The sequence below is a fragment of the Dermacentor variabilis genome, chromosome 9 (assembly GCF_050947875.1).
Source record: "Dermacentor variabilis isolate Ectoservices chromosome 9, ASM5094787v1, whole genome shotgun sequence".
Classification (NCBI taxonomy): Eukaryota; Metazoa; Arthropoda; class Arachnida; order Ixodida; family Ixodidae; genus Dermacentor; species Dermacentor variabilis.
Genome location: NC_134576.1, coordinates 97,535,808 through 97,556,028, shown reverse-complemented (window position 1 = coordinate 97,556,028; position 20,221 = coordinate 97,535,808). Strand labels below are relative to the sequence as shown.

Genomic DNA, 20,221 nt, shown 5'->3' with positions numbered 1-20,221 from the left:
CTTTTGTGAAAAAGCAAACAAGCTTGTAACCTCGTATATGCCTTTGTGTTTCTATGCATAGGGTTAAAAAATATGCAAATAAATTTCTGAAGAATCTATGCTAAATATCGGTACTGAACGCCAGGCACCGGCAAAACGCGAACAAGTCTAGGACAAGGACGACGACATGAACGCCGTTCTTCACGTCCTGCTTCGTCTACGTATCACGCGTCTTGACCTCCCGTCACATTGATCTCTACGAACATGCTCGAAATTCATCATTTGTAACCCTTTGGTGAATGTTCCAGCTTTCTGCACGACCTTTCATTCGTCAAATCCACAAGTCTCGCGAATATCGCACGCTTCAAAAATTGAGCAATACAAAAGAGAACAGAAGAAATAGCACCCACGAGACAAATTTGACTCGATACAAAATAAGCCTAACTGGCAAGCCAAACAATAGCACGCCGCATTTCACAGAGCCACGTAATACTGCATACATCTTCGCCCAACAATTGTGCGAAAGGCACTGCGCATTGTGCAGCTGTATGTCACACGGGGTGCTCGTACAGCATTGTGCAACCCTGTGTCCTTCTTACAACAGTGTTTACCGTGCACTACGCAATGCGAAGATCATGCACCCAACAAGCGCGAATATCCACGATATAAAGGGAACTATTGCGCGGGTATGCGCATGCACAGGTCAGTCGAATATGGCGCCTCAGCAGCAACAAGGGAACAACAATAGGCGACGCAGTTATTAGTACAAAATTTGTCTTTCTGGCTTCCAGCGGTCTTTCGGCATTGGAAATTAACCACATTTAACAAATAAGGGCGTGGTGCGTGAAAAACAATATTCCCAAAGGTTACGCTTGTCAGCTTGCACTTATTGCTTTACCATGCCTAGAAAACTACGGCTGCTTGGACACTGAGCAACATGAAACACCGAAAACAATCCGCAAGAATGACTCGTCCCTTTAGTCGGTGGACAAGCACACAAGATTCTCGGCAGTGCCCGTTTTGCAAAATACCGAAGACATTCCAAAATAATAAACAAACCACACGCACAAAGGATGCAGACCTCTATAATTTGCTATCCATCGTCCCCGTATGAGTTGAAAGACAGCAGCGCCACATTTTCCTCAAGGAACGTTTCTTTGAAACCATATGAACACAAGGGGGATCGTCAAACTCTGCATACACACACATATTGTTGAGCATGATTACGAGCTCAGGCAGGTGAATTACCATTCATTTTCATTGATTAAAATCAGGACCGTGTTTGGCGTAAGAATGATAACGGTTCTCGAAGTTCACCGTCTTGGTGGATGAGAACTGCAGAATTCTGAATATTGCTATTAGGCTTAGCTTTTGTAAAATCCTTTGATTGCGAACGTAGGCTTGAGATTAAACTCGTTATCCTGTACAATAACAAGACGCAATCCTCCTTACATGTGCTGTGTCAAAGTTATAATTTTACATATAAATCACCTTCGTCCAATTCGAATGTGCTGCTTTCTTCTAACAAAACCTTTTTAAGGAAACTCACTTACGTTGAGACCATAGGTGCCAATGATCTTGTGGGCCTGGAAAGTTTGAACGAAAAACAGTGCAAGGCACGCACAGATAATTACATTTTGCTGCATGGTTTTCTTCAAAACGAGAACCTCGTTCTTCTCATTTGAATATGCAGGTGTTTTTAGGCAACTGCTTAATACATTTTAATGAATAATACACAGACAGACAGACAGAGAGACAGACAGACAGACAGACAGACAGACAGACAGACAGACAGACAGACAGACAGACAGACAGACAGACAGACAGACAGACAGACAGACAGACAGACAGACAGACAGACAGACAGACAGACAGAGATAATAGGTCAACAACCACTGTGACCTTATATATTCAGAGACCCGCTGTTGACGCTTTCTTGGTCACCTAGCTGCCGCATTCGACTTGTCTACAAAATTTACAACACCGACATTTGCGGCTTTCTAGGATCATTTGTGTCCAGCTTTATTCCCGTTTCTTTATATGTGCTTATCCAGGAAGCTGTCATTATTTGTTCATTCTCTCTTCTGAACGTGCTCTAACATGTGATCCGTTGAGAAGGGGATTGTTGCAAAGCTGTACGCATTTACACATCGGCACAAATTCGTTGACCCAACTTGGTCTGATAGGAGGATAAAGGCGATGTAAGAAGGCAAGGAAGCGCTACTACCAGACACAGCAGCAGGTTGGGGCAAACAGGATAAATTTATATTCATGGTACGCTAGGATATGTTTTTACTGCTTCTCAAAAGTAAACACCGAATATATTTGTCAAGTGGACAACTGACGTAGGGCGTGCAGACGCAAAGACGCATTTACGAAACGAAGACATGACGGAAGCGGCCGCTCACGTAATCAGCAGTTCAACATGCAATCAACATTTAATCAACTACCGACGCGGTAGCTTTGTGGCATCGACAATTCTCAACGTCGCGGATTCAATCCCGACAGCGGCAGGCGCATCTCGACGCAACCGAAATGCATGTACACTCCCCTACACCGCTTTAGGTGCCCACTAAAGAATCCGAGGCCGTCGAGATTCAAGCCGAGTCCCCCACTGCCGCGTGCTTCATAATCAGTAGAGTAGTTTGCTGGGCCAGTTGAGGCATGGTGAACATATAACGGTTTCCAGGAAATAGGGACGCGAGCGCAAGAAGTAGAAACGGACGGGACAACACTGGTTGCTGCTCAACCAGCGCTGTCCCGTCCGTTTCTACTTGTGTTGCGCGCGTCCGTACTTGTTGGAAACCGTTATATCTTCAGAATCAGATTGCGAGCTTGGCACGCTCTTCAGGCGACTTTTGCCACGTTGCTTGCGTCGTGTGCGGTGACAGTGGTTAACCTTCTCGAAGGCTATGAACAATGGCGCGCAACAACACCCCAAGGAAACATGTCTCGCTGTGTGTTCTGTCTGTTACGTAGATAAACACGGAGGGCCCATGTGAGCACTGTTTAACATCAGCTCAGCACTCTACGTTGCAATAAACGCAGATGAACTTAATCATTCGCCGTAAACATCCCCGCCAATCAGCACCCACGAGCGCAAACACAGTGCGTATTCCCACAGTGCGTAGGATCCGCATATTCTTTTGCAGGCTTTCATTTTATTTATTAACAATTTGTACATTCAATTAAACAAGCAAGCAATTTCTGCTATGCTTTACTCGTTCTCATGGTCTGTTGGCTTAGCACAGTTGTGGCTTACGAAAAAAGGAATGCTCAGTTCACCTTGTTCTCCTTCATTTTAGTCAGCAAGGACTTCCCGACCTTGCTCTAAAGATGAAGCTTTAACTTGAACTTGTAATGGGCGATCGTGTCCCTTCGTTCGTCACGCTTCAATTCAAGTGCACTGCGCTATAATGTAATGCAAAAATTTTTTTGAGAATGTGTACCTCAATCCTTACCACGGGTCGGTGATTTTAACCCGAGGCTTTTAACTAATCTGCGACAGCAGCTACATGAAAAGACATTCTGGTCTTGCGAAATTTGCCCTCATATTATAAGATGTGCATGATAAGCAAAGCGACGGAATTCTAAAATTTGTTTTCTGCGCCATTGCGCCAGATGAATAGTGTGAGTAAGACACCGGACAATTTCGCTACACCAATTTTTTGATGTAGCGGAGACTTAAAATATATATCCAGTTTACTGCACACTTTAAACAGACCCTGAACCACATTTTATCGAAGTGGAGAAAGGTATTTAAAGAGAAAAGAGGCTATTTCAGAAATACTTTACCGCGAGAACGTACTTCAGTGCGTTCAGCAGAAGCGGAGTGATTGGCAATCAAGCACGGCCTCCGCTGTGCTCCCTTTCCTCCTTCAATTCCTCTCACTGCGATGGCTACTACGCAGTGGGGCGTGCCCACAACGCTCCGCCTTCGAAACGTCACCGTGGCGCGCAGTTCTAATTTAATTTTGGATGTTAACGTAGGCGCCACGACATGAGATTTTGGCGCCTACGACGCGCGAAACGTAAGTCAACCGCGGTTGCCTTCAGCGAGTCGCAGTGCGCTTAGTCAGCGGACTGGTGGCGGCACCCCGCGGCGGCCGCGGTATCTAAGCAGCGTAGACGACCGCATCTAGGAATAGCAGCCGCGTATGGGAATACGCTTCAACGCAAAATAAAGCGTCTATAAGTGAGTGAAGTGCTGGCTTGTTTGAAAAGAGAGTGTTTGGGAGAAAGGTGACTTCGCGTTCCGCTTGCGAGCTACATGTACTGTGTGCGTCAGCAAAACTTGGCTGAGATGTTCATAGCAGCGTATGCTAACCGCGAACCATGTTACTCCACCAAGTCCGAGGGGTGGTTCACGGCCCCTTTAAATAAACCTTACTACGAAAATGAAGAAAAATGCCTGTTGAAATATCCTTTCGTTGTAGGCTGGGTATACTCATATTTGTATCTTTGAAAGGTACATGAGAGGAGGGTTAGTTATTTGTAAAATAGTCATCTTTAAATTTATCAGTGAGCAAGGGTGCCTCTAGTGAGATGTTCAATAATCCAGTTACGAGAATAAAGAAAAGTCAGTGGCCAGTGGAGTTTGCGGCGTGCCTTCTTTTTTCCGTCTCGTTGTGTGAAGCCCGTTGCAACCTGCCTATTGATTTGTGTCAGCCACGTCATACATCAGATCAGTGTTCCTTCTAGGAAACTGATGTTCACATGAAACCGACATCAGATTTTTGCTGCGTGCAGCAACGGCCGCCTGACCACTTCAAGGATTTGCTTGCACGTACCTAAACTCAGAAAAATACAAAATGATTGCCACCTTTATCACTGAGCAACGTTTACCAGAGTAACATTTACCTTTAGCTAAATTAATGTTGCCATTATATCGAAACCCGCCGTGGTTGCAGAGTGGCTATGGTGTTGGGCTGCTGGGCACAAGGTCGCGGCATCGAATCCCGGCCGCGGCGGCTGCATTTCGATGGGGCGAAATGCGAAAACACCCGTGTACTTAGATTTAGGTGCACGTTAAGGAACCCCAGGTGGTCGAAATTTCCGGAGTCCTCCACTACGGCGTGCCTCATAATCGGAAAGTAGTTTTGGCACGTTAAACCCGATAATGAATGAATGAATTCATATCGAAGTAAAGACAATCTGACGCAGCAAATCAACAAGTCAGACTACACGCTCACGAGTCGGATATGTAATCTCCCCGGACACTAATCGGCTTCAGTACATGTTACTTTCGCACTGGAAGGGATAGACCGTCTGGCGAGTTCTATGGGAACCACATTCCATCACTGAGGCCGTAAGGGAAATGCTGCAGGAGGCTTCTGACAGAAGAGACCCGAACCGATACGGGATCACACTTTGTGTTTCAAACAATGCTTTAAATTTGTTTATCAAATTATTCATGACAATAAACAATACAAAGAAAATATATACAGGCAGGAATCCAGAACTGCTTTCTGGGATGTGTGACGGGTCAGGAGACTCGAAAAAAAATATATTAGGATGTTCTATTGATGACGCAAACCAAATGCGTAAATGAAAAGACAAATAAATGGAGCATACGTGCACGTTTAACAGAAGACAGGAAATAAACAATAACACTTGAAGGGTTAAAAGTCGAGTAAGTTGGTATCCAATTACATGAAGCAATCAAGAAAACATGAAAAGAGAATGAGGATATTACAAATGACCACATAAAGAACGCACGGAAGTACGGTGGTAATTGAAACCTGATTATAACATATAGGTGATATTACAAACAGTAAAGAAACGATAACAACTAAAGCAAGTTGCAAACAAAGCATGTAAAACAATCTCGAAAACCTGAATCAGTTGACGGTTGTAGGAGAAAATGCGCATTGTGATTAATGTTGTCAGCATTGCTGTGATTAAAGTTAAAATCTACGAAAGGGTATTGAATGCACGAAATGTTGCTATTGAAGTAATTGCGTGTGTTAGATTGTTTCATAGTTTTGTTGCGGGAAATGAAAACGAAAAGAACCCATAATTTGTTCGAATGTGTGTCGCTGTTATAGAGAGCTAGCTGGAGACGATGGTGCTGGAGATGAGGCTGCAGGATTGGGGAAGCTTACTGAAGACCTAAAATGTGTACGATTAAGAAAATTGTAGGTTAACGCTGAGACGTAAAAGTCAATGAATGACTTGACGGACTGAATGTTTAGCAGTGAATATACAAATGACAAGACATCACATCCCAGAAATTTTGTCTCTGCTAGTCTTTGCAGCACGTTCTGTTTAAACTTGAAAGGGCCATAAAAATGAGATTCAGAAGAATAAGGCCAATAAAAATTTTAACGAACATAAGTCAGTGTTGCAATTCTTCGATTGGCTGTAAGCAGATATTCGATACATTTCTTCACAAAATGATTCAACAATGAAAAAAATTAGCGAGACAAATTCAGTACATATTTACGGCAATCTCGTCAGTTTTTTTTAGGATCAGTTACTTCATTCTTATGATTGAGGTCGCGGGATCGAATCCCGGCCACGGCGGCCGCATTTCGATGGGGGCGAAATGCGAAAACACCCGTGTGCTTAGATTTAGGTGCACGTTAAAGAACCCCAGGTGGTCAAAATTTCCGGCGTCCTCCACTACGGCGTGCCTCATAATCAGAAAGTGGTTTTGGCACGTAAAACCCCAAATATTATTATTATTCTTATGATTGAGGTAATTGTACATCACACTTGCTCAGGAAGTGTCTTCTATATATCTATGGCCGCACAGCATCATTATACACTGAACTAATGCTACCGCTAACCTTCGGTTAAAATTTATGATTACCAAACAATACTTAAATTTCTTAAGTTAATCTTGGAATTCAAGTCATTTTGCATGTACTGCACACTGAGGGTATGCTTTGAATGCAGGTTTTTTATTAATATTTATCAGTAGTAACGCACAGTTTGCCACGTCAGCTTGACCACATGAAGCGCAAATCAATTTCTGCACCAAGTATATTTGGCCCTTGTATCTGAACTGTTGTATTCTGCAAGTTCAATATAAGTGGAAGACTTGTATTTTGATGGCGAAGACTCGTTATCTTGCAGTGATGGCTTTCCACTTAAGGTCCATAATACAACTGACAACTTTGGTTAATAAGCAACCAATACTGCGGAATGGAGGTTAGCAATATGCGCGAAGGATCCTTTAACCATGAACCATCGGTTATCCATGAATGATAAAGAGTGTCTCTCTACGATGAGCAAAACGTGAAGGTGAATGCAGGAGCCAACGTTTCGACAAGTGGACTTGTCTTCTTCAAGGCGACCTACTTTCCTCGCCACATTATATATAGGTGGGGTTCTTCTAAAGAGGAGAGGGTGTGAGGCGGGAGGGTGCGGAAACGAGGGAAGGTGTGTTAGCGTGTCGAATTGAGAGTAAAGGTACCCTGTGCACAAGGTCAAAGCCAGGCCCACCCTCCTCCCCCCACACCGGTCCTTTACTCTCAATTCGACACGCTAACACACCTTGGCTCGTTTCCGCATCCTCCCGCCTCACGCCCTCTCCTCTTTAAAAGAACCCCACCTATATATAGTGTGGCGAGGAAAGCGTACCTCGCCTTGAAGAAGACAAGTCCACTTGTCGAAACGTTGGCTCCTGCATTCACCTTGCTCACGTTTTGCTCATCGTCTTGAATTTCCATCTCCCGCATTCCCCGTCTTTCCCAAAGAGTGTGTCTGTTACGTGTGGTTCCGCTTCCGCACTACGTACTCTAAGGTCGCACTGCAACTGCTTTTTGTGCAAGTCCCATTTTGGTAACCGGTACATAAAAATGCGGTAGGAGAGCTTAAAGGGACACTAAAGGTTACAATTAAGTCAACGTGGACTGTTGAAATACCATCCCAGAAACCTCGAAACGCTTGTTTCGTGCCAAGGAGAGAATTATTTTAAGAGAAAATGCGTTCTGAAGCGTCCGCGTACCTCTAGCGCAGTTCAAATCGCCCGCCCTCCGATCGAGGAGTACTGACATCATGGTCTCATAGTGAAGTTGCGCCGTCGGTGAGTAAAACGGCGTCCGCAGACGGCGCTACGGCTTTTCTGCGCAAAACGCAAACGCGCGGCCAGAAACAGAGCCAAGGCAGAGCTGACAGCAGAGCGAAAGCGGCAGTATGGTGGCTAGCGGAAGGAGAAATGCGCGACCATAAGCTTGTACTTCATTCTATGACGCAAACTTCGATGCTCGTCGCAATGGACCCTGACAACGACAGATTGGCTCGCGATGCTGGGCTCAACTTCAGCGATTTGAGCACTGACGAGCGCGACCTGCTGCTGAGGGCTCGCGCTGCCGGCTTCGTTGCGTACTACGACAGCGGCCTCGACACCGGCTCTCCGGAGCGGGAAAGCAACGAGGGCTTCCCACGACATCACATGGACGTGGCATTCTCGCTGCTTGTCCCAAATGAAAGTTTCGCGAGCCAGCAGAACCCGCACAGCACGACGCAATAACGAAACTACTGAAGCACCAAAGCGTGCGCGGCGCAGAGTCGAGCGAAAACGAAACCTTTCGACCACCCATACTACTGAAGGGTAACGACAAAATGTCATTTTTTCTTAGAATCGAATAGACGTAGTGAAGTAGCATTTTCGTCCATCTTATAATAGAATGAAATGATATTTTTAATACGAGTAGTTGAGTATTAGTTACACAAATTATGAGGAGTGCTTTCGTCATCGGGCTAGTACCGGAATGTCGCTGGGGGTCTCAAATAGTGTCATGCATTTACCTCAATTTCTCGGTTACTAAAGCTCTGTTCGCGATTATATTGAGGCCTTAGACGTTGTAGAACATTGCTCTACCACTTTAACTTGACTTTCTGGTAGCCTTTAGTGTCCCTTTAAAGCGAAAGCAAGTGTTCGATATGTCTATAGTACTGTATTGTAGGTTACATACGAATCCCTTCCTCATCAGATTTATCGTTGGACAGATTGTCATCTCTTTCACGTTGATCATACTTACACGTTTGTTATCCGAGCCGCCCTTGAATACCTGGAACGGAAAAAAATTCGAATTCCAACTTAGTGTGCATAGTGCACAGACGAACTTTTGTGTGCTATTCCGATTTCCATATCTAATTATACGTAAAAAAACACAAATGCTTTTGCAGAATGCGTGAAACTGTTGCACAGTTAATGAGCATAATTCTGAAGTTGTATACGCAATCGTACATGCCTCACAGGACCCCAAAGTTCACACTGTGTAGCTTTTAATTACAACTATCAAACAATGCTTGTTGACTTCAGTGTTGTAGTTATTGGGCTGAACGATTTCGTTGGTACCGTGTGCCTGAATACAAAACTGAAAAGGCAAAACTTCGTGCTAAGTAGGAGCTTTTCCTCTTACATCCGTTTCTCTGCCGCTGACGAGAGGAGTCGTCACGAACAAAAATGCCTGACACAGCAAACCCAAGACGACTATATTCGTCCAATTGCGAACAGTTGCAACATTCGACACTGGATGGTCACCCTTGTGCATGTTGGGGCCACTGTGCCTTGCCTTTCTCCTTATCTGCGCCTGCGCTGATACCTGCGCTGGAAACATGGCTGCATTTCAGCCACATGAGAAATAAAAGTGCGACGCAAAATTAGGTATTGTGACGGCTCCTCGCCAGAAGAGAGCTTTGTAGAGATTTGTTCGCAAAGGGAAAGTTATGCGCTCTCCTTTCAGGATTGGCACGACGGCGATTCCACGAATGGACCAGCAATTCTCGCAGCCGCCTCTGAGCTATTCCCCAAATTAGTAACTATGCTTTTGGAGCTGCGAGAAAGTAAGCACTATTCATGCACATGTCTTTTGTGCCGTTTGAATCATCTTCGCTTCGCGTTCTGTTTTTCGTACTTTGTCGAGACCCACAGGGCGCTGTGCCATAGGAGCTCCGTGGCGCAGCGTCATGCAGAAAAGCCTTCTTCAAACTTTGGTTTCATGAAATTGGAGAAAAACAGCAACCTCAATTAATTGACAAAATGGTACCGCTTCGTACAGCGAAAAGAAAAAAAAAAAGTAAGCTCTATAAGCTGAGTCAAAAGTAGTCCTGATAAATCTGGTACATTTCTCGTCATGGTGACGCCAGTCAATGCACTCTCATAGTGACACCAGTTATGAGTGCGATGATAATCATCGGCGTTCCAGTAACTTTCTTATTTCAGCGCATAAAAGAACGTTATCTCAGAAAATTTAACTACAATGACAGAGCATTTTTACCGAAAGTTAGACGGCGCATTTCCCAACATCAGTGCCATCCTGAGAATTCGTTCCAAGTCGGTACGCCTTGCAATTCACTAGCTACACTGCATAAATAGCGATATGTGTTGCATATTATTTCGTAAGAAATTCAGTTGATGAAATTCTGCTATCTAGTCAACTAAAGATTTGCTTGCTTGTGGAAGTAATTCTCGGCTTATTGAGTAATTTACTTAAAAAGTTAAAATTGAGCTCTCGGCGTCCAATATTTTTTGTTAAGCTAAATAACACTCTATTTAACAATTTCATCAACTTGAGCTATCTGGCTAGTGACGCTCAGGAATTATTGCGAAATTTATGGCAGCAGTTGCTTAGCAACGCACATGCGCGAGAGCGAAACAATTGCACGAGTGCTATAAATTATTACATCCAATTTTTTCTCTTTAGACAATCTTGAAGGCGGAGCATAGATAATGATGATACATCTGTAAAATTACAATGTTCCAGATACTGCGCTTTCTTTTTATACATTTCGATTGTTCGTCAAATCATTGAAAAAATTTCTAGTAATTTTCATGACATAGGTAACAAGACTGAGGCAGGAACCGTCTGACTAGCCCTGTCGACGTTAATGCCGTCAGCATTGCAGCAATGTAGCGATGCACCCTAATCTGAAGTACTATTCTGAATAATCATGACATGGCCGCGCCAACAAGGGACGTCACCTCCTGAATCAGCTGCATCAAGAATTTTTCCATTCCCTCTGTTATAAGCGGAGTTAGATGTAGTTATGACGAGAATCACCGTATCTCTCTCTCTTTCTCCCCTTGCGTCTCTACTAGCCCACTGATAGCTACCAGACCACTACTAGACTTTCGGCTCCGGCCAAAAGTTGTTGGTCTCGTCCGCTGAGAGGGGTTCGTCGCAGCAGCCCCTGGCGGCCGCGGTGCGCCACGGAACGCCATTACGCAGAGCGCTACGCTCATCTCGGAGGCCACGCCCAGCAGAGGCAGCTATGCAGCGTACAGCACGTACGCCTCCAATGCAAAGCTGAGTACTTTTACGTCATTTTTTTTACATTGTAGGCGCACATAGTTTTCCTTATTTACCTACAAACAAACCTTAAATTAATATTGAAAATGTTATTGCTGTCCTGAAATCAGCCAATAAATGTTGGTGGGCTTCGCTGTTTCCGATGTCGCTTCATGATGACATTCCAGAGGCGGAACTAAGAGGTTTTGACACGATATTTTATATTCTCTGCTGAGTGCAATCATATTTGGCTAATGTGTTCACAGGCCCTTCTACAGACCAGCACTGTTTTCTTAGTAATTCTGAAAAATGATTTAGGCCACTTGGAAATACACTGCATTTTATTCATTTTGAAGGCTACGCATAAAGGAGGAAACGGAAAAGGATGCTAAGTTTTATTTATGAATGCATAACCACCATATTGCACACAGTAAACTGAGTGAGCACTCCAAACAGTAAACACTTGAAAGTGAACTGATGGCATTCTTTTGCAAAGCCCACCGAAATTCCTTCGAGAGGGCAAGGGATGGTGTTTAATTGAGAAAACTTTCTTTCACATAGTGTATAACTCACCAAAAAGGAGACGTAGAACAACATGAGGCAATACAACAACACTCGTATTTTTGCAAGAAATACGAATGTGTCCACCAACTTCTTGTTGCCCTGTATGGAAAATTTAAAAAAACTGATTTGAACCATTTGTTCAACACATGATGGAAAATGACCCCACCATAACTCTGCGGCGTATTAGCAGAATGAAACCCCACTATGTAGATACACCTTTCAAGAATGGGTCACAAGACATGGCTACAAAAGCGGTCAACCACACTGCTCGCACTTGTTCAACATGGACAGTTGATTGAAAAACAAAGTGCGGCCATGAAATGTGGCATGAATGACACCAACAGTAGAAAGGAATGTAAATTGTCAGAAATGTGAAATGACCAGAAAGCTTACACTCCACACCGTAGATCTGCTTAATTGAAGATTGCATAGCGACATATTCTGGCTGCTTGACTGTATTAACCCAAGCGCTCTTCTAACCCCTCATTTTAAAACGCGCTCAGGCGGCAAATAAGCATGCATGCGTTTTCTATGCTTTGCATAAGCGCCATTTAACGCCTGAAAAGCGCGATCGTCTCAACTTCATGTGAAGGGTCGCCACAAGTTCGCTTCAATGTTTGTACAGCCACGCGCAGTTTCGGGTGTAATCAGTTTGTTTGTGAGCTCCAGACCACTTCTGAGCGGTGGCACACACACGTACACTATCCGCAGACAACTGTGCACATGGTTCCAGAGTCCAGATTCGTCCTCCTTAGCTATCACATCCAGATTTAAAGGTCTTAATTCGTCACGCTTGCAATCACAAAATAACACTAGAGATGAGCAGCTGCTCCGCATCAATCCATTCGGCCTGCACGAAACGGCACACACACTTTAAAAGACAACCTCTTCGTGTGTACACCCTCATTTGGCCGCGTTCTTTTCTCGCAATTCACTTGGTGCAAACTGCTTAGGACAACTGCTTAGTTTCAAAGCACACTAAAGAGAAACAATATATCAAGTTTGGGTGCTGAATTTTTTCATTTTCTTCCGTACTTGGGGTGCTACAACGCAGTTAAACTTCTTCCAACTCATTAAATTTTGTGCTCATAACTTTTGGTCTAACAATGTGTTCTATCTCAACGGACAAAAAAATTAGCTTCACCAAACGCCGTCTATATTTATGGCATAACGGTGCCAGGAAGACTCTTTTCACGGTAGGGTAGCAATTATGTTGTTCTTTCCAGAAAGATTTAATAATTCAGCTCTACTTCATCCTTGTCCGGCGTCTCCTCATTTGAATAGACTCGCTGGTCGCAGCGACACGGCAACGTATCACGTGCACTTTCGAAATCACACAAAAGTGCCGAAAAAATTCTTACAGTCATGACGCCCACGAGCAGGATCGAAGCATGAGCCACAAACGCGCCTGACACAATTGCACCTGTGATCGTCTCAGCGTCGTCTGCAAGGAAATAATAATAATAATAATAATAATAATAAGTACGTGCAAGAAAAAGCGCCAGTGCCTCTGTTCCTTTATTAGGCAGTGAGAATGCTACGCGAATGGCAGCAGTACGCTGAATATAATGATGCTGATCAGTACAAGAAATCAACAAAACTGAGTCGGTGATATGAGCAAGAACATTGAATCGGAGTAATGGCTGCCCACGTGTTTACCTTTCTGCAGCTATTTGGAATGCTCCTGTGATTTAGGGTTTGTGGTAAAAAGCATCGAATCTGCAAAAATTTTTAAGCCGATGCTAAATTGATGCGAAATGTAACGTTCCCAGCATTGTGTCGTTTTTATATCCTTTAAACCCCCAATAGTCACGTCAATCTACACCAATCACCCTAATAATCCGTTTACAACTGTGGATACGAAGACGTCAAGCACGTGAAATTTCTCCTCATTTAGCGATGGGAGTACACATTGAAATGTACAGGAAGTTAGTGGTCTTCCGACTGACATGTAGCCAAAGGTAGAAGCGTGAGTGGAATTTTTAAAGTTTCGTTTTATTCAAGGAACCTCCGAGATTCCTTCTGCTCTGGATTCTTTTTCGCCGACAGCGAATCTCATTGCCTGTGTGTGTTCTAGCTGCAGTACTGAAAAGTTATGTAACCGCCTTACTTTATTTTTGTTGTTCTCCTTTGAGATGCACACGCTATCATAGTCCGCTATAGGTTAGCCTGCGGTCACGTCTCAAATATATACACAAGCCCCATGGTTATTGATAGAGTTTGCGTATATATATATATATATATATATATATATATATATATATATATATATATATATATATATATATATTCTTTAGCACTCCGTGACTTACCTAATCCAACCGTAATGAAAAATAGAAGCTGCAGACCGTTGACTAACTGCAAAAAGAAAATAAGCATTTCAAATTTTAGCGTCTAGACGTAGAGACGCACACGTAGAATAAAGCTAGAGAATTCTACAATATTCTTTTGAAACTCGATGCCCGTTAATGGGCTTTATGGATTTGAAACTGCATTCTTGGTAGTGACTGGTACGATAGGATTGCGAAAAAAACTTTTTTTTTTACTATTCCGGTTAGACGCCTGAAATAAAACAACTACTTGTGGAGAGAAACAGATCAACCTTTCATAATGTATATCATTAAAACAAGTTCTTTTCACAGTGTACGAAAGAAGCAAAGGGCAATATCGCGTCGTGGGTTGCCATGTTTGCGCAGAGGCTTGGAGTTTGATGTCATTTCCAGGTATGCAAAACACACTGCATTGTTGATATTTGTCTTCAGTGAAGATACAACAGCGTATGCCAATTTAGTATATTTTCTTAAGCCCGGTGACAATCATACAACTTAAGTATTTCCATGCATAAAAAATCAACGGCGTAAAATACATGCGGACAGAGAACGCATGCGACAAGATGGCTGCCTGCCCTAGTGAACTCGAAGCATGCGTGACCAATCCGCGTCCAACTTATGCCGCTAATTTCCATATGCATGACAAACCAACTCGCTCAAACTGAAAATCCACTTCCATGAACTTTCGAAGGCACCTGAGTTCACGTTCGCTGTGGACCCCCCCCCCCCCCCCATTTTACGTAACCAATACAAAATTATTTTTCAAAAGCATTGAAGCCACACTGAAGGAATATAATAGGCGAGAGGTGTCGGAAGGATGCAGTTGGAAACACATCAATAATCATGATGACCACGCATTTAGTTTAGAAAAAAAAAAAAAGGATTGCACTATATGCCTGCCGTTTGAAGTGGATTAGGGAGTCGGGGTATATCTTCGACTAGAGAGGCTGCATCATAGAGCAGTGTCTACGAAGGCATGAAATGAAAAATTCCCTGGCAAAAGCAAAGAGAGAGTTATGGTTCGCCTGACGGTTCTGTATACAAACCATTCAACAAATTTCCTCCTGGCAGTTGGCGATCATTTCCTGCAGAATGTTTGGGTTGCATGCCATATCCTGGGCTTTCAATTCCCAAACTAGATGGCGTTGAGCTTAAGCGTCGCGGTCTCTCGTAAGTCGGGAAAAGTGTAACAGAGACACCCGTTACTTGCTGAGCAAACGCACCTCAATAGACGTCTCTTAATGCGCCCCAGACATGTCGTGGTCACTCAGAAGTGCTCTGTCCGAGCATGCTTAAGCATCCTCTGTATCCAATTCTCACTTTTCAATCAGATATTGTCCCTGGCAACGTCACTCTTTCTCTCTGCCGGACACGTGATGGAGAGCGCTGCTGATAGACGTCAGCGCCACTTTCTAATGATTTCACTAGACGGCATCCACCATCTTTGTCAGAGCTATTTTAGGATATTTGTGCCAGATCCAGGTGGTGTAGCGGTTTGGCAGAAAGGCGCCCCATGTTCAGTCTTCCTTTGTCTGTGCATTTTGTCTGTGAGAAGTAAATCTTATTGCCCTTGATAATGTAAAATATGAAGTGAACCTACCATTCACACTCTTTTAGCGTCTCTTTATATTATAAAACATGGCGATACAAAGGTACTCAATGAGCACTTTGTCTCGGACGTAGGCAACTGCTTTAGATATGGTTTTCTTCTATTTGCGGCATTTGTATACACTATAACTACAAGATTTGGTAGTCCTATAGACGTTTTTTTACTTCTATTGTCCAAATTTTTTATAGGTAGTGCCACGACTCTGTACAATAAATGTTGTGCATTAATACCAGTTTTATCTTATCTTTGACAACTCGGTGCTTAACACTCACAACGCGACGACGCCATCTTTCGGAGTCTCTTGACCGTCTGGAGTCAGTGCTGCGGTGGTTCAATGCGTTTTTTGTGGCCATCTGCACAGCGATGTTTCTTCCTTATATATATATATATATATATATATATATATATATATATATAATACTGCTGAGCCAATGCAGCGCTTTCTCTTCGTCTCTGAGAGGCGAGGGAACTTTCTTTTCTTCTGTGCGTAAGGAAGGAGATCGAACACAGCAAGTTTTTGAAAAGCTTCTATCCTACTGACTAATTGTAGGTGCTTATGGCTATCGCATCGGTCAGAAACAAAACTGCAAAATTACGGGACAGTGTAGCGGAAACGAGGAGGATGAGGCGCTGAGTCAGGACAGAGCATCATAGGCCTCCTGGACCAGAATGGTTTTGCGTCACATCCCTCGCTGCGGAGCTCCGTCGTAACGAGATCTTGCCCAGCACCTCCTCCGTCACAAAAGTGTGACGTAGTAAGAGGAGGCGAAATTACATTTACAAAACATATACACAGAAGTCACAGCCAAGATGGCAGAATAACAAGCACCGCGAATGTGTATTTGCGATAGTAATCTTCTTCGTCTTGCTGAGCGCCTTGTTCAGAATGTGGGCACGGCCTGTAACAATGTTTTCTGGTAACCAACGACAAGCAAATGCGGCACGAGGAGCAAATTAGCAAAGATCGCCGGCATCGCGAGCATCGCATAGCGCCGGCGGCCTGATACATTGCGACGCCGATATTCGCTAGGGGAAAGAGTAGCGCTGTCATCTGCAGGCGAACAAGAGGTTGCGAGATCCATCGCGAACCTACAAAACACAGTTAACCCAAAGCAGTAGCCAGCTACTTCAGTGAACACGGCCATATATTCAATGAAGCAAGGATTGATATTCTTACGTGTTACGAAAATATTTTTTCGTTCCCTCCGTGAGAAGAAATAGGCGGATTCATAGTTCACACACAAGTTTGACTCCTCGCATCAGACGGGAATCAATTTGGCGCGTGACAACTCAGAATCGCTAAAAGCTGCAAGTTAACTTCTTCAACATTTATATCATCAACAACGGCACAGAAACACGTTACGGTACCAGCTAGCGTCGACTCTAAAGCTCAACTATTCCTCATTCCCCGTCCCTTCCATACCAGACAATTTAATAGTTTCTTTTCACGCTTCCATGCATATAACAGCCAAACCAATCCATTTGCCCATGAACATTTGCCACCTCCCACTTCTTTTGCACTTTTCCTTTTCTTTTCTTCTATTTTATTGCATGCATTGTTTTATAATAACCGCCCCCGACATGTCCCAAAAAGCCGCCGTATATTTTACGGCCCCTCCACCACGTAGTGCCATGCCGCTTCCGTATACCGCCACGACGACGCCTACGCCGCTCAACTGAGGTTATGTCCCTTCAAGGACCGACCCGATCCCATGCACAGCCTCTGCTTCCTCCCCCCCTCCCCTTTCTTCCCCACAGACACCATATCACCATCTTAATACCTTTAAAATTTGCCGGTACACTGCTACTTGGCAACTCAGGTCCTTCTTTCAACTCATGCGCCCTGGGTTACTACCGCTTTGCCTGGACAATTCTTCTAAACCTACCAACAGAATTCAGCCACGTCATCTACTGTTTCCGTCCAGTTCTCTGAAGGCTTCCCACCTCCTCCCTCCGCCAACAATCTACCCGCCCTGTTCAATGTGTTTTTAGCGTGAAAACACTACCAGCCTACCAGCCTGGATTTCGTTTCTGACTGTGAGAAGCCTAATCATGCAGCCCCGCGCCTTTCCCGCAAAACGCGGGGAAGGCGTACGTGCCTGCGGAACAGCCGGCTCCGCCTTCATTCTCCTGGGACAATGCTCGCGCGTGACGTCATCGAAATCTAGTGCGCTCCCTATAAAACGTGCACGCGCGCCGCACCGCTGAGTCACTGCCCCGCACGCATCGCCTCGTTCGCAACGACGCCCGCGTGCCTATGCGTGAAATGAATGTATAATGTGAATGGGGATCGTCGTAGGCAATGTGTAAAGATGGCATTCGTCGTGCCAAGCGCCGCGAGCGACAATGAGCTCGGCGACAGAGGCAGCGGAATTTCGCCCAAGAAAAATGTGCTTTCGCACCATACTCCGTGGTTGGCGCAGCCTGTCAATATTTTTATCTCCGGCCAGCTCCACCCTCATCTACCCTCTTGCCCTAGTTTTCGAACCACGTCCTTCCAGTAAGGACGCCTAGAAACGCCAAATGAAAGCGCTCATTTTATTTTCAGCTTCTTCGTTTACAGCCAGCCATCGCCGACAAAGAACGCATATGACGTCGCCTATACTGGCCCGTTAAAGCTAACCTACCGAGGATAATAAGGTCGCCTTTGGCAAACAGATTCCACCTATTGAAAGGTTGGCCAACCTTACATAGGCACTTTATTTCTCTTTATGTGTCTTCTATACAATATTCTCTTGTTACTCGAAGCCAGCTTAATCCCGGCCACGGCGGCCGCATTTCGATGGGGGCGAAATGCGAAAACACCCGTGTGCTTAGATTTAGGTGCACGTTAAAGAACCCCAGGTGGTCAAAATTTCCGGAGTCCTCCACTACGGCGTGCCTCATAATCAGAAAGTGGTTTTGGCACGTAAAACCCCAAATATTATTATTATTATTATGGGCTTAATCTCTTAGCATGTCGGTTTTCGGTATTGTCTGGTACTATAGAAACACAAGAACCACTTTTTTTTAAATATTCCGGTTAGAGCACGGTAGGAAATCTCAATCTATCTGGACGAAGTCACAATCTTTTCGTCTTTTTATTACAAACATTTTTGGTCTTTCTTCTTCTTTACGTAGACAAGTAAGGCGAAGATGCAATATTGTGTGGGGGGTTGTGTTTGCGCTACATACCGGATTTTCATCTCATTTAGAGGTATTCAAGACCCACTGAACCGTTTCTTTCGTTGTCTTTAACGATGCAATGGCCTATGTTAACTAAGTGTTTACTTTCTCGAAGCCTGGCTGCTATAATACAACGAATACACATTGATACATCAGGAAATCAACAACGTAAAATACGCAAGGATAGAGAACACACACGACAGGATGGGCGCCTATCCTACAGAACCTAATTGACAGTCCGCGTCCATTATGCGCCGTTGATTTCCTAATATATGGAACACAAACGTGTTCAAACGGTGATTCATACTACAGAAGCTTCCTGATGCATTTCATTTCGTGCTTTGGATGAATATTTCATGTAATCGTTGAGGAATTCATTTTGACACCGGAGTGAAGACAAAACCAAATTGAAATTATTGAATTAAATAGGAATACGATAACAGAGGGGTCCTAGAAGGATGCAGCCAGAGAGATATCAATCATGACGATGACAAAGCATTTATTTAGAAATAACGGAACTAGAAAGGCCGGCTATTCTAAGGTGACAGAGGGATCGGGGGGAATCGTTTTAAAGAGGGGTTCATACATCGAGGGGTGTTTAGGAACAAATGAAATGAACTAGAACTTTTTGCATCAAAGCGTGAAAAAGAATCGTAGTCCTACGAAAAGTCCGCCTTGTAGCCGGTGATCTCATCCTGCAGAAAATGTGCGTTTGCATGCCATATTGTACAATTTAAATTCCCAAACTATGTGACGTGCCATACTGCATGCTTAACCCTGCAGCACGTAGCAAAAATGGTAAGCTTGCTTAGTGCGCGAGTCTAGTGGGACTCACCAGGCAAAATGAGGCCAGCATGGTGACCTCAAAAGCAGTCTCGCAAATACACATCCTTTCACCAGTTCTTTGGAGCTGGGTTCTGAAAAAAAAAATAATTCCAACGATTCCTTCAGACGCAAGATTCACCCTCTGAAACAGCAGCAACAAACAAATGCGGCATATTCCATGAGCTAGTTACAGTCAAGTGTATAGCTGAAACTTTCCCGAATAGATCTGCGAATACTATGTTGAGTGCATTCTTATTTTTCATTCCCATCACACATTTATGTCGCACTTGGCTTCACGATCTCGAGCACGTAACAGTTGGTCGTCTGCACCATGTTTCGCAGCATAGTAACTACGCCCTTGAAGGACAGATTGCCAATACACGGAGACACCCCGCCCTGTGCCCCACGAGAGGCCACGGGAACTGTTCAATCGCGCGACACATTTCCTCTGCGATCAGCCTAGTTCTTGTGCACAATCCCTTAATCTCGATTTATAAAGCTGTGCA

At 44.1% G+C, this 20,221-nt stretch overlaps 1 protein-coding gene across 1 annotated transcript in view; it reads right to left on the bottom strand.

Annotated features, from left to right (window-relative positions):
* LOC142558105 (uncharacterized) overlaps positions 1 to 19,802 on the bottom strand; it is a 29,847-nt gene extending 10,045 nt beyond the window's left edge. Inside the window, exons 1-6 of the mRNA XM_075670266.1 lie at positions 19,726 to 19,802; positions 14,099 to 14,144; positions 13,148 to 13,230; positions 11,796 to 11,885; positions 8,970 to 8,999; positions 1,533 to 1,565 (exon numbers count right to left, since the gene is read on the bottom strand). Of these exons, the coding sequence (XP_075526381.1) occupies positions 1,533 to 1,565; positions 8,970 to 8,999; positions 11,796 to 11,885; positions 13,148 to 13,230; positions 14,099 to 14,144; positions 19,726 to 19,779 (336 nt within the window). The 5' untranslated portion in view covers positions 19,780 to 19,802. The remainder of the gene's footprint in view (positions 1 to 1,532; positions 1,566 to 8,969; positions 9,000 to 11,795; positions 11,886 to 13,147; positions 13,231 to 14,098; positions 14,145 to 19,725) is intronic.
* Between the last annotated feature and the right edge of the window lie 419 nt (positions 19,803 to 20,221).